The sequence below is a fragment of the Cherax quadricarinatus genome, chromosome 91 (assembly GCF_038502225.1).
Source record: "Cherax quadricarinatus isolate ZL_2023a chromosome 91, ASM3850222v1, whole genome shotgun sequence".
NCBI lineage: Eukaryota > Metazoa > Arthropoda > Malacostraca > Decapoda > Parastacidae > Cherax > Cherax quadricarinatus.
The window spans coordinates 4094932-4110586 of record NC_091382.1 but is presented as its reverse complement, the minus strand read 5'-3'; the positions used below and the strand labels follow the sequence as shown (position 1 = coordinate 4110586).

The 15655-nt window shown below is 38.7% G+C and overlaps 1 protein-coding gene across 14 annotated transcripts in view; it reads right to left on the bottom strand.

Moving 5' to 3' along the window:
* LOC128704860 (CAP-Gly domain-containing linker protein 1) overlaps positions 1-15655 on the bottom strand; it is a 308119-nt gene that overhangs the window by 40164 nt on the left and 252300 nt on the right. For all 14 annotated transcript variants that reach the window (XM_053800027.2, XM_053800017.2, XM_053800020.2 and 11 more), the window contains 4 exons: positions 10033-10149; positions 6868-6995; positions 5298-5415; positions 714-1426 (listed from right to left, as the gene is read on the bottom strand). In XM_053800027.2, the coding sequence (XP_053656002.2) occupies positions 714-1426; positions 5298-5415; positions 6868-6995; positions 10033-10149 (1076 nt within the window). The remainder of the gene's footprint in view (positions 1-713; positions 1427-5297; positions 5416-6867; positions 6996-10032; positions 10150-15655) is intronic.

The window sequence follows — 15655 nt, the reverse complement described above, 5'->3', positions numbered from 1 at the left end:
GTAAGTGCGTTTGTACGTGCATGTTTGGGGGTCTGAAATGGACTAATCTAATTCACAATATTCCTTATGGGAACAAATTCGTTCAGTAATGGCACCTGAACATACTTCTGGAATGAAATAATATCGTAAACCGGGGGTCCACTGTATATATATATATATTTTTTTTTTCAACAAGTCGGCCGTCTCCCACCGTCTCCATATATAGTATATACTATATATATATATTTTTTTTTCAACAAGTCGGTCGTCTCCCACCGAGGCAGGGTGACCCAAAGAGAAAGAAAATCCCCAAAAAGAAAATACTTTCATCATTCAACACTTTCACCTCACTCACACATAATCACTGTTTTTGCAGAGGTGCCCAGAATACAACAGTTTAGAAGTATATACATATAAAAATACACAATATATCTCTCCAAACTGCCAATATCCCAAACCCCTCCTTTAGAGTGCAGGCATTGTACTTCCCATTTCCAGGACTCAAAGTCCGGTTATATAAAATAACCGGTTTCCCTGAATCCCTTCACTAAATATTACCCTGCTCACACTCCAACAGATCGTCAGATCCCAAGTACCATTTGTCTCCATTCACTCCTGCCTAACACGCTCACGCACGCCTGCTGGAAGTCCACCTATGCATATTTGTTATATATTTATGATGCTTTAACAGTAATAAAATATTTTCACATTAAAACAAAACAAAGGTTACATACCTTAGTCTGAGTTCCTCAATATTCTGGGCAAGAACTATACTCTTTGATTCTATATCCTTCTTTTCTTCCTCTACCGATCTGAGTTTCTTTATTTCATTCCTCAGTTTTGTATTCTCTTCCTCTGTTGCCTTCTTCTCCTCTTGTAGTGTTGTCACTGTTTTCTTAATTGTATTACACTCACTCTCAAGTTCTTTCAATTTCTTGGCTGTTTCAGTTTCAAGTTTCTCTATGTCAATCAAAACCTTATTCTTTTCCTCAACACAAGTTTTGATACTCGAGTTCAGTCTAATATTGTCCTCTTCTAGTTGCTTTTTGAGTAATAATTGCTCCTCTTTAGCTTTCATATCAGAGAGAAGCTTCATTTTTTCCTCTTTCACTTTTTCTAATTCTGATGTTAATGTGGCATTATTTTCTTGAATTTGCATCATTTTGGTGAGTTCTGCCTCCAGCCTCTCCACATCCCCACCCAGCCTTGACCTCTCCTCCTCAGACTTCTTCAGACTCCTAATCTCTTCCTCCATCTTACTCTGCTCTTGGAGTAGCTTTTCTTTCTCCTCTCTAAAGTCATCAATCTTCTCTCTGTAATCTTTCTCAATTTTACTTTTTTCTTCCAATAACGATAATTTCTCGGTTTCAATTATTTGTATTTGTTTCACTTCTTCTTCTAATTTGCATTTTTCATGGACTAGATTTAATTTTTCGTCTTCAATGCCCTGAAACAAGAATGTCAATTAATATACAGTAGGACCCCCATATCTGCGGGGATACATTCCAAGGACTTGCTGTGGATAGTAGCAAACCCTATATATATATATATACAAGTCTTATACATCTTCTTCTTTCAACAAACCGGCCGTATCCCACCGAGGCAGGGTAGCCCAAAAAGAAAAACGAAAGTTTCTCTTTTTAAATTTAGTAATTTATACAGGAGAAGAGGTTACTAGCCCCTTGCTCCCAGTCCTATACATACCAATTATAAAGTTTAATTGATAAATTATGCACACTAAGTGGAGACTTATCACTTTTTCACTGATGGGAAGCACTTCACAGCTTCTCTTAGGCTTTGAAGAACTGCGAGCTTCTGTACTTTTGCACTCTGGGGCCATTATTTTGCAAAATTAAGAGGCATTTTTGGGCCACAGTAAACCGTGGATAACTGAAACTGTGGATACTGAATCAGTGTATACTCTTTCAAAAGTCTGTACAACTTTCATAATAAAATAATTATAAAGCAAAACCAAATCATGACATTCTACATGAATATAAGTATAATTAATTGTCTAAAATTCTTTCATTTAAAATTGTGGAAAAATGCCTAGTGTATATGATTTATACAGAGTTTTACATGCAATATCTTAACTTAAGAACAAGAAAAACAATGAAGAGTTGTTGGAAAAGCTTATCATTTTCAAGAAGGCAAAAAAAAAACACTTCAAAACCTTTATCTCCTCCCTCCCTCCCCCCTTTCCTGGGATGACCTCTATCACGTTTTTCCTCCACACAGATTTATACACCCTTCTAGTCATTCTATTTTAGTCCATCCTTTAAATATCCAAACCACCACAACAACCTCTCCTCAGCCCTCTGAATACGTAATACTTTTGGTAACCCCACACCTACTAATCTCCACGCTCAGAATTCTCTGCAAAATCTTCACACTGCTCATTGCTCCACTGCCTCCAGCCTCTGTCTTGCTGAAGGGTTTAAAATCCATGCTTCATACCCATATAACAATGTTGGTACCACTATACCAACTTTATTTTATGGATAAAGTTCTTGGTCTCCACCAATGTCTCAATGGACCCACTTTTTTGTTTCCTCATCAATCCTATGGTTCATCTCATCTCTCATAACTTCATCCACTAGTAAGTTCACCCCTAAATATCTGAGCACACTAATTCCTCCATACTACCTACTGCAATCTGATATCCAAATTTTCCTTGCCCAGATTTTTTTTGTTACACTTGTCAACTTTCTCTTTTCTATGTTCAATTTTAATTTCCTCCTTTTACATACCCACCTAAATTCTTCTACCAGCCAATGTAACTTCTTAGAATCTCCCCAAAAAATTGTCAATAACAAAAAACTGCGACACTTTCCAATTCATATATTCATTATCTCTCAATCCCCCCAACACTCTATTATTCAGTTCTTTTACAACCGCTAGTGATATCACAATTCCCTATCTAGGCCTACTGTTATAGGAAAATAATCCCTCTCTCTCTCCTACATACCCTAACCTGAGCCTATCCATAAAAACTTTCCTGCTCTTAGTAACCTACCACCTATTCGATACATTTGCAACATCTGCCACATTACTCTTCTATCCACCCTATCATATGCCTTTTCTAAATCTACAAATGCAACAACAGCTCCTTACTTTTATCTAAACATTGTTCACTTATATGCTTCAATGTAAACATCTGATCTACAGACACATCTGCTCTTCTTGCTAAAACCTTGTTCCTCTACAATCCTATTTTCTGTCTTGCCCTTAATTCTTTCTCTAACAACTATTTTTTTTTATTTATTATCACACTGGCCGATTCCCATCAAGGCAGGGTGGTCCGAAAAAGAAAAACTTTCACCATCATTCACTCCATCACTGTCTTGCCAGAAGGGTGCTTTACACTACAGTTTTTAAACTGCAACATTAACACCCCTCCTTCAGAGTGCAGGCACTGTACTTCCCATCTCCAGGACTCAAGTCCGGCCTGCCGGTTTCCCTGAACCCCTTCATAAATGTTACTTTGCTCACACTCCAACAGCACGTCAAGTATTAAAAACCATTTGTCTCCATTCACTCCTATCAAACACGCTCACGCATGCCTGCTGGAAGTCCAAGCCCCTCGCACACAAAACCTCCTTTACCCCCTCCCTCCAACCTTTCCTAGGCCGACCCCTACCTCGCCTTCCTTCCACTACAGACTGATACACTCTTGAAGTCACTCTGTTTAGCTCCATTCTCTCTACATGTCCGAACCACCTCAACAACCCTTCCTCAGCCCTCTGGACAACAGTTTTGGTAATCCCGCACCTCCTCCTAACTTCCAAACTACGAATTCTCTGCATTATATTCACACCACACATTGCCCTCAGACATGACATCTCCACTGCCTCCAGCCTTCTCCTCGCTGCAACATTCATCACCCATGCTTCACACCCATATAAAAGCGTTGGTAAAACTATACTCTCATACATTCCCCTCTTTGCCTCCAAGGACAAAGTTCTTTGTCTCCACAGACTCCTAAGTGCAAAACTCACCCTTTTCCCCTCATCAATTCTATGATTCACCTCATCTTTCATAGACCCATCCGCTGACACATCCACTCCCAAATATCTGAATACATTCACCTCCTCCATACTCTCTCCCTCCAATCTGATATCCAATCTTTCATCACCTAATCTTTTTGTTATCCTCATAACCTTACTCTTTCCTGTATTCACTTTTAATTTTCTTCTTTTGCACACCCTACCAAATTCATCCACCTATCTCTGCAACTTCTATTCAGAATCTCCCAAGAGCACAGTGTCCTCAGCAAAGAGCAACTGTGACAACTCCCACTTTATGTGTGATTCTTTATCTTTTAACTCCACACCTCTTGCCAAGACCCTCGCATTTACTTCTCTTCCAACCCCATCTATAAATATATTAAACAACCACGGTGACATCACACATCCTTGTCTAAGGCCTACTTTTACTGGGAAATAATTTCCCTCTTTCCTACATACTCTAACTTGAGCCTCACTATCCTCGCAAAAACTCTTCACTGCTTTCAGTAACCTACCTCCTACACCATACACCTGCAACATCTGCCACATTGCCTCCCTATCCACCCTGTCATATGCCTTTTCCAAATCCATAAATGCCACAAAGACCTCTTTAGCCTTATCTAAATACTGTTCACTTATATGTTTCACTGTAAACACCTGGTCCACACACCCCCTACCTTTCCTAAAGCCTCCTTGTTCATCTATCCTATTCTCCATCTTACTCTTAATTCTTTCAATAATAACTCTACCATACACTTTACCAGGTATACTCAACAGACTTTTTTTTATTATTTTTTATTATCACACTGGCCGATTCCCACCAAGGCAGGGTGGCCCGAAAAAGAAAAACTTTCACCATTATTCACTCCATCACTGTCTTGCCAGAAGGGTGCTTTACACTACAGTTTTTAAACTGCAACATTAACACCCCTCCTTCAGAGTGCAGGCACTGTACTTCCCCCTATAATTTTTGCACTCTCTTTTGTCCCCATTGCCTTTATACAAAGGAACTATGCATGCTCTCTGCCAATCCCTGGGTACCTTACCCTCTTCCATACATTTATTAAATAATTGCACCAACCACTCCAAAACTATATCCCCACCTGCTTTTAACATTTCTATCTTTATCCCATCAATCCCGGCTGCCTTACCCCCTTTCATTTTACTTACTGCCTCACGAACTTCCCCCACACTCACAACTGGCTCTTCCTCACTCCTACAAGATGTTATTCCTCCTTGCCCTATACACGAAATCACAGCTTCCCTATCTTCATAAAAATTAAATGCAAACCTTTAATATAAAAATTTTACCTTTAACCTTGAAATTTCTTCTTCTAATTTAGTTTTCTCTATCTGCAGGATATTCTTCTCTTCTTCCGACACTGACAAGCTCTCCTGCAGACAGTCCAAGCGCACCAGCTCACCCTCACTGAATGACAAAATAAAATTTTAATCAATGAAATAATTTGATTCAGTACACAGATAACCCACACATAGGAGAGAGATGCTAAAGACAATGTTTCAGTCCAACTTTGACCATCTACAAAGTCAAACTAGTGTGTGACTTTGTCAACGATCTCACCAGTGTGACTGTAAATGGTCCTAGTCGGACTGAAACATTGTCATGAGCTTCTCTCTCCTATATGTGGGTTATGTGTGTTTTGTTCCAGTCATGGCATTGCACCTTTTTGTACTTAATTTGATTCAGTATTCTTTGTTGTAAGGTATTTATATACAAGTAAGAGATACAAAAATATAGAACTGCATTTTAAATTTGAATAACAAACTCTTATTCAGTATAACATTTACAGCAATAAGATCTTACTGCTGTAAATGTTATACTGTACTTAGAAATACTGTAATTAGATTTTAATTTGAAAATAATGGAATAATCATTTTACAGATTATATAACCTACTTGTCTCATTTTATAGCAATAAGCAAAAATTATATTCACATTCTTCATAATGTAGGAATTCATTCTAATTAAGCAAGAGTGACAATACATGAGCCAGTAAACCAAGGTACATACTTAAGTTACTGGGTTATGTACAAGCACTATTATGTTGGCTTGCCTTGCTTAAGAAAATGTCCCATGGAAAACCCTTGCTTTTACCTCACCTGTGCTATTTTTTTTTTAACTCGACGGCCCAAAGGAGAAAACATATTCACCATCATTCATTTAACCGCACTCTTTCCAGTCAAATTACCCTCTGACTGTAACATCCCCACCACTCTTGCAGAGTGCAGCCACTGCCCTTCCTACCTCCAGGACTCAAGTCTGGCTATCATATGTATATATGTTATTTATTTACATGTGGATAATAGAGAACAGCTGAGTATTAGCTTCAAACTGGGCTATTGGGGCATTGACCCCCAAAACCCTCTCCAGGTATACATCACAAGTTCAGTGAACAGTACAGATAACAGCAGTTGGCATCTATGATGCTGCTAGTATAGATGATATTTTCAATATTTGTTTCAGCTTGCTCCTTACATCATGTGACTGTCCTCAGGAGACCTTCAGTTACTCCCCTTACATCATGTGACTGTTTTCAGAAGATCAGTTACTCCCCTTACATCATGCAACTGTCATCAAGGGACCTTCAATTACTCCCCTTATAACATGTGACTGTCTTCCAGGGACCTTCAATTACCTCCCTTACATCATGTGACTGTCTTCAGGAGACCTGCCCCCTTCATGCTTAATTCCCAGACCAAATATTCAAATTCGTAATAGCCATAAGCTGTACTAAAACACAAACATAAAGCACACTACTAAAAAAAATGGTTTAAGCAAAGTCCAAATGAATCAAAACAAATACAACAAAAAAATACAGTAAAAGAACAGTAATAAATAATAAGCAAGAGAGAGAACATACAAAGTCTTGTGCATTTCAGCCATGGCCTCCTTGTCAGCCTGTGCTTGCACCAGCTGTTTCTGCAGCTCCTCACGGTGAGTATTGAACGTGCTCATCAAATGTTCCACTTCGGCTTTCATGGCTGCCACCTATAGTCATGGAGGGCAAATGAAGGCCAGATAGAGTCGTAATAGAAATATAGTGTGATGAGAATAGTACTGACAGGTAGAATATTGAAAAACAAGAAGTTAAAAAATGGAACCTGGATAATATATGAAGCTATTGAAAGTGTTCTTAAGAAAAAGCCCTGTATACTTTAAATATGAGCTATTGAAAGTGTTCTTAACAAATGCCCTGTATGCTTTAAAGTGTGTTGTGTCAAGCACCAAACCCATGTGAGTGAGTCAATGCAACAAGTGGTATGGAGGCTCAATCCTCTGTGGCCAGATCTCTGACCGGCCAGACTATCACAGGCTCCTGCCCGGCACAATCAGAAAGAATACACTTAAGAGAAAAAGGACCGACAAAAAAAGTGTATTCTCAGGTTTGGAACATAAAAGAACAATAAAATTCAGATCAGAAGATGCAGTACAAGGAAATTATCACAAAAAGCAACAAAAGCTGTAAACAACTTTAAGATACAAAACAAAAAAAGATCAAGTAAAATATAAATGACATAAATGTGTAAAGATAACCCATAATGAACAATTAGTATTTATATGAATGGTACATTAATATAATAACTGATAAATATAATCTCATGAGAACCTTGGCAAGGGGGATAAAGGATAAAAATTTGCAAAAGAAATATTATAGTAATATAAGCAAACTATAATTCATACAGAACCAAAGATGGTAATTCCTACCTCAAATGTTACCTTTACCTTAAATGCAATTCCTGCCTCAAGCATATTTCCTACCTCATCTATTACCTACCTCAAATGAAATTCCTAACCTAATGCATTTCTTAACCTCTTGCAATTTCTACCTTGTGTAATTCCTGCCTTAGCTATACTTAGAATTACATTACACATTTTTAATATAAGCAATATTAACATAATGCATATATATCTTGCAAGACTTAAACAAAATGGTTGATGGTATCAAGCACTGAAGGTTTAACTTACTAAAAATGACATATTTGTTGGTGAATATGGCTTAACACATGTTAATTATCCAGCAACCCTATGGCCTCACTTCACAGCGTTTTGTTAATGCAGTCAATTACCCTCATTTTTCATTTATTCAGATTTCCTACAATAAATATGTTCACCATTTACTATAAGGATGAAAATCTTTTAAGTAATGTGTGTACTGTATGTGCATTTTTAAGGCCTAACTCTATCGTTCACATGTTATCTTTTTATATGCATTTGAAAGTAAACAAAAAAAAAAGATTTATGTTTCACTTCACAGCAGTAGCCCGAAACCTAACCTGCTGTATAAGAGGGTCCCGCCTGTATCTACATCATAATTCCATCTTGACTGCAGGATTCATGAATAAAACATCAAAATATGGACAATCCATAACTGACCCACAAAATGGAAAAAACTAGACAAATCTTAGGTCTGGTCTGGATTTGTGACTGTAATAAGTCTAAATGGGATGAAAACATCATCTACCTTCCATTTCACATAACTGGTCCAGTTTTCCTACCTAATATTATGTGCTTTCCCACATCTATTGTACTCCCACTCATCTACTGTACTCTCACTCCATCTACTGTACTCCCACTCCATCTATTGTACTCCCACTCCATCTATTGTACTCCCACTCCATCTGTGATACTCTCATTCCAGCTGAATTCAATTTCATATGATTATTATTTTTATTATCACACTGGCCGATTCCCACCAAGGCAGGGTGGCCCGAAAAAGAAAAACTTTCACCATCATTCACTCCATCACTGTCTTGCCAGAAGGGTGCTTTACACTACAGTTTTTAAACTGCAACATTAACACCCCTCCTTCAGAGTGCAGGCACTGTACTTCCCATCTCCAGGACTCAAGTCCGGCCTGCCGGTTTCCCTGAACCCCTTCATAAATGTTACTTTGCTCACACTCCAACAGCACGTCAAGTATTAAAAACCATTTGTCTCCATTCACTCCTATCAAACACGCTCACGCATGCCTGCTGGAAGTCCAAGCCCCTCGCACACACATGAATTCTGTCTAAATATAAAACAAAATCTTGGTCTTTATTGTGCTAAAATAAATATAAATTTTTAAACATGTCTTATAGAGAACTACAATTCTTTAGGTCTTCAGTTCTTACTCTATCCACTATATCTTTTTTCAGTTACATTTTTATACACATCAGTTTTTCCAACAAGGCAGGCTGACCAAAACAAGGATTTTAATTTTATATTCTGAAAAAAAAAAAAAGCTACTGTACATAATACAAAACACAAAGTTTATATTATAAATACATTCATTTGTACAGAAATTATTATCCCAAAGCCTTAAAGTTTTGCCTTACCATAGGATCTACGCTCAAACACTAGTAAGACTTCCTGCAACTTTTGAAAACATTCTGTAATATCTTCTGTTCGGTTAAATTCTTTGACTCGAATGATTCTGTTTACAATTATGTAACAAAAAAAAAAATCACTGGACCAAATTTTCAATATACTGTGCAACAGATGAGAACCACTATACTGACAAGTGAAAAATTTGCTTAGAAACTAACTTTTTTCTTTTTTTTCAACACGCCGTCCATCTCCCACCAAAGCAGGGTAACCCAAAAAAGAAACACTTTTGCCATCATTCAACACTTCCCCATCATTCACACATAATCACTATCTTTGCAGAGGTGTTAGATATGACAGTTTAGATGTCAGTCCAAACAGTCAATATCCCAAACCCCTCGTTTAAAGTGCAGGCACTGTACTCCCTGCCTACAGGACTCAAGTCCAGCTAACTGGTTTCCCTGTAATGTAAGGAAGATGAGGAGTTTGACACAATACACACCTAGTTGCTCCTAAACACGATTTTATGAAATGTTATCAGCAGTTGCTGCAGTGTTTAAGCTTCCAAGGTAACTTGCATCCCAAACTTAAAATAAAAAAAAAATCCAGTCATGTGCATATTCTAGTTTTTAATCACGCTTTACATTGATTCATTTTAATAATATTATGGGAGTCATGGGCTATACAGACATAAAATATGAAAAATTTATGTACATACCTTCTGATCCCTCTCTGTCACAGCTAAGAGGTTCTCCTCCCACTCTGTGCGTAGTTTACGATTTTCTTTATCCAGGACAGACAGCTGCTCTTCTAATTCTACCTTACTTTTTAATATCTGAAATAAAATGTGAATATTACTTAATATGTCTACTTGCTACAATGGATCTGTGCCATTTATACTGCTTTTCATGACAACTTCTCTAATTTAAGACCAAACAGAAAAGAAGAAATACTTCTAAACTCTCATGTTAGTATATAATTTCCAAGTATTCTAGTAGTAATTGAATAGCTTTAAACTTCTCCCTAAAACACAAACAATATAAAAATCAGTATCTCTCCCCCTTCCCTCAATCATTAAAAATATCAAACATGAAATAAGCCATACCACAGGCGGGGATAGAACCCACGATCAGAGAGTCTCAAAACTCCAGACAGTCACGTTAGCCACTGGACCAGCTAGCCACAATAAGATTCGTCCAACTAGGTTTGTTTGCAATCATGTCATTACGATTTCGTGAGTCATGAAATAAGCCTAACAAAAGAGTGAAATCATTGACATTTTTGGTGAAAAATGTTGCAATAATAATAATAATAGTGAGGCTCAGGTTAGGGTGTGTAGAAGAGAGGGAGAATACTTCCCAGTAAAAGTAGGTCTTAGAAAGGGATGTGTAATGTCACCATGATTATTTAATATATTTATAGATGGGGTTGTTAAAGAAGTAAATGCTAGGGTGTTGGGGAGAGGGGTGGGAATCAAATACAAAATGGGAATTGACACAGTTGCTTTTTGCTGATGATACTGTGCTTATGGGAGATTCTAAAGAAAAATTGCAAAGGTTAGTGGATGAGTTTGGGAGTGTGTGTAAAGGTAGAAAGTTGAAAGTGAACATAGAAAAGAGTAAGGTGATGAGGGTATCAAATGATTTAGATAAAGAAAAACTGGATATCAAATTGGGGAGGAGGAGTATGGAAGAAGTGAATGTTTTCAGATACTTGGGAGTTGACGTGTCAGCGGATGGATTTATGAAGGATATAGGTAGTAGGTTGGTAGACAGCAACCACCCAGGGAAGTACTACCGTCCTGCCAGATGACTGTGAAACAAAAACCTGTAACTGTTTTGCATGATGGTAGGATTGCTGGTTTCTTTTTCTGTCTCATAAACACGCTAAGATAACAGGGATATCTTGCTACTCCTACTTACACTTTGGTCACACTTCATAGACACGCACATGCATATATATATATATATACATACATCTAGGTTTTTCTCCTTTTTCTAAATAGCTCTTGTTCTTTTTATTTCTTCTATTGTCCATGGGGAAGTGGAAAAGAATCTTTCCTCCGTAAGCCATGCGTGTCGTATGAGGCGACTAAAATGCCGGGAGCAATGGGCTAGTAACCCCTTCTCCTGTATACAATTACTAAAAAAGAGAAGAAGAAAAACTTTATAAAACTGGGTTGCTTAAATGTGCGTGGATGTAGTGCGGATGACAAGAAACAGATGATTGCTGATGTTATGAATGAAAAGAAGTTGGATGTCCTGGCCCTAAGCGAAACAAAGCTGAAGGGGGTAGGAGAGTTTCAGTGGGGGGAAATAAATGGGATTAAATCTGGAGTATCTGAGAGAGTTAGAGCAAAGGAAGGGGTAGCAGTAATGTTAAATGATCAGTTATGGAAGGAGAAAAGAGAATATGAATGTGTAAATTCAAGAATTATGTGGATTAAAGTAAAGGTTGGATGCGAGAAGTGGGTCATAATAAGCGTGTATGCACCTGGAGAAGAGAGGAATGCAGAGGAGAGAGAGAGATTTTGGGAGATGTTAAGTGAATGTATAGGAGCCTTTGAACCAAGTGAGAGAGTAATTGTGGTAGGGGACTTGAATGCTAAAGTAGGAGAAACTTTTAGAGAGGGTGTGGTAGGTAAGTTTGGGGTGCCAGGTGTAAATGATAATGGGAGCCCTTTGATTGAACTTTGTATAGAAAGGGGTTTAGTTATAGGTAATACATATTTTAAGAAAAAGAGGATAAATAAGTATACACGATATGATGTAGGGCGAAATGACAGTAGTTTGTTGGATTATGTATTGGTAGATAAAAGACTGTTGAGTAGACTTCAGGATGTACATGTTTATAGAGGGGCCACAGATATATCAGATCACTTTCTAGTTGTAGCTACACTGAGAGTAAAAGGTAGATGGGATACAAGGAGAATAGAAGCATCAGGGAAGAGAGAGGTAAAGGTTTATAAACTAAAAGAGGAGGCAGTTAGGGTAAGATATAAACAGCTATTGGAGGATAGATGGGCTAATGAGAGCATAGGCAATGGGGTCGAAGAGGTATGGGGTAGGTTTAAAAATGTAGTGTTAGAGTGTTCAGCAGAAGTTTGTGGTTACAGGAAAGTGGGTGCAGGAGGGAAGAGGAGCGATTGGTGGAATGATGATGTAAAGAGAGTAGTAAGGGAGAAAAAGTTAGCATATGAGAAGTTTTTACAAAGTAGAAGTGATGCAAGGAGGGAAGAGTATATGGAGAAAAAGAGAGAAGTTAAGAGAGTGGTGAAGCAATGTAAAAAGAGAGCAAATGAGAGAGTGGGTGAGATGTTATCAACAAATTTTGTTGAAAATAAGAAAAAGTTTTGGAGTGAGATTAACAAGTTAAGAAAGCCTAGAGAACAAATGGATTTGTCAGTTAAAAATAGGAGAGGAGAGTTATTAAATGGAGAGTTAGAGGTATTGGGAAGATGGAAGGAATATTTTGAGGAATTGTTAAATGTTGATGAAGATAGGGAAGCTGTGATTTCGTGTATAGGGCAAGGAGGAATAACATCTTGTAGGAGTGAGGAAGAGTCAGTTGTGAGTGTGGGGGAAGTTCGTGAGGCAGTAGGTAAAATGAAAGGGGGTAAGGCAGCCGGGATTGATGGGATAAAGATAGAAATGTTAAAAGCAGGTGGGGATATAGTTTTGGAGTGGTTGGTGCAATTATTTAATAAATGTATGGAAGAGGGTAAGGTACCTAGGGATTGGCAGAGAGCATGCATAGTTCCTTTGTATAAAGGCAAAGGGGATAAAAGAGAGTGCAAAAATTATAGGGGGATAAGTCTGTTGAGTGTACCTGGTAAAGTGTATGGTAGAGTTATAATTGAAAGAATTAAGAGTAAGACGGAGAATAGGATAGCAGATGAACAAGGAGGCTTTAGGAAAGGTAGGGGGTGTGTGGACCAGGTGTTTACAGTGAAACATATAAGTGAACAGTATTTAGATAAGGCTAAAGAGGTCTTTGTGGCATTTATGGATTTGGAAAAGGCGTATGACAGGGTGGATAGGGGGGCAATGTGGCAGATGTTGCAAGTGTATGGTGTAGGAGGTAGGTTACTGAAAGCAGTGAAGAGTTTTTACGAGGATAGTGAGGCTCAAGTTAGAGTATGTAGGAAAGAGGGGAATTTTTTCCCAGTAAAAGTAGGCCTTAGACAAGGATGTGTGATGTCACCGTGGTTGTTTAATATATTTATAGATGGGGTTGTAAGAGAAGTAAATGCGAGGGTCTTGGCAAGAGGCGTGGAGTTAAAAGATAAAGAATCACACACAAAGTGGGAGTTGTCACAGCTGCTCTTTGCTGATGACACTGTGCTCTTGGGAGATTCTGAAGAGAAGTTGCAGAGATTGGTGGATGAATTTGGTAGGGTGTGCAAAAGAAGAAAATTAAAGGTGAATACAGGAAAGAGTAAGGTTATGAGGATAACAAAAAGATTAGGTGATGAAAGATTGAATATCAGATTGGAGGCAGAGAGTATGGAGGAGGTGAACGTATTCAGATATTTGGGAGTGGACGTGTCAGCGGATGGGTCTATGAAAGATGAGGTGAATCATAGAATTGATGAGGGAAAAAGAGTGAGTGGTGCACTTAGGAGTCTGTGGAGACAAAGAACTTTGTCCTTGGAGGCAAAGAGGGGAATGTATGAGAGTATAGTTTTACCAACGCTCTTATATGGGTGTGAAGCGTGGGTGATGAATGTTGCAGCGAGGAGAAGGCTGGAGGCAGTGGAGATGTCATGTCTGAGGGCAATGTGTGGTGTGAATATAATGCAGAGAATTCGTAGTTTGGAAGTTAGGAGGAGGTGCGGGATTACCAAAACTGTTGTCCAGAGGGCTGAGGAAGGGTTGTTGAGGTGGTTCGGACATGTAGAGAGAATGGAGCGAAACAGAATGACTTCAAGAGTGTATCAGTCTGTAGTGGAAGGAAGGCGGGGTAGGGGTCGGCCTAGGAAGGGTTGGAGGGAGGGGGTAAAGGAGGTTTTGTGTGCGAGGGGCTTGGACTTCCAGCAGGCATGCGTGAGCGTGTTTGATAGGAGTGAATGGAGACAAATGGTTTTTAATACTTGACGTGCTGTTGGAGTGTGAGCAAAGTAACATTTATGAAGGGATTCAGGGAAACCGGCAGGCCGGACTTGAGTCCTGGAGATGGGAAGTACAGTGCCTGCACTCTGAAGGAGGGGTGTTAATGTTGCAGTTTAAAAACTGTAGTGTAAAGCACCCTTCTGGCAAGACAGTGATGGAGTGAATGATGGTGAAAGTTTTTCTTTTTCGGGCCACCCTGCCTTGGTGGGAATCGGCCGGTGTGATAATAAAAAAAAAAAAATAAGGTTAATCATAGAATTGATGAGGAAAAAAAAGGTGAGTGGTGCGTTGAGGTATATGTGGAGACAAAAAACGTTATCTATGGAGGCAAAGAAGGGAATGTATGAAAGTATAGTAGTACCAACACTCTTATATGGGTGTGAAGCTTGGGTTGTGAATGCAGCAGCGAGGAAGTTGGAGGCAGTGGAGATGTCCTGTCTAAGGGCAATGTGTGGTGTAAATATTATGCAGAAAATTCGGAGTGTGGAAATTAGGAGGTGTGGAGTTAATAAAAGTATTAGTCAGAGGGCTGAAGAGGAGTTGTTGAGGTAGTTTGGTCATTTAGAGAGAATGGATCAAAGTAGAATGACATGGAGAGCATTTAAATCTGTAGGGAAAGGAAGGCGGGGTAGGGGTCATCCTCGAAAAGGTTGGAAGGAAGGGGTAAGGGAGGTTTTGTGGGAGAGTGGCTTGGACTTCCAGCAGGCGTGCATGAGCGTGTTTGATAGGAGTGAATGGAGACGAATGGTATTTGGGACCTGACGATCTGTTGGAGTGTGAGCAGGGTAATATTTAGTGAAGGGATTCAGGGAAACCGGCTATATAAGCTGGACTTGAGTCCTTGAAATGGGAAGTACAATGCCTGCACTCTAAAGGAAGGGTTTTGGGATATTAGCAGTTTGGAGGGATATGTTGTGAATCTTTATATGTATATGCTTCTAAACTGTTGTGTTCTGAGCACCTCTGCAAAAACAGTGATTATTTGTGAGTGAGGTGAAAGTGTTGAATGATGATGAAAGTATTTTCTTTTTGGGGATTTTCTTTCTTTTTGGGTCACCCTGCCTCGGTGGGAGATGGCCGACTTGTTAAAAAAAAAAAATAATAATAATAATAACAAGCCATTTACAAAGTATTTAACCTGTAATTAGTGATCTTGGTCAACATAATATTGTGGATAGAATATACTATCAAAGCTTTATACTGGAATACATATATAAACAGTATGCAAAG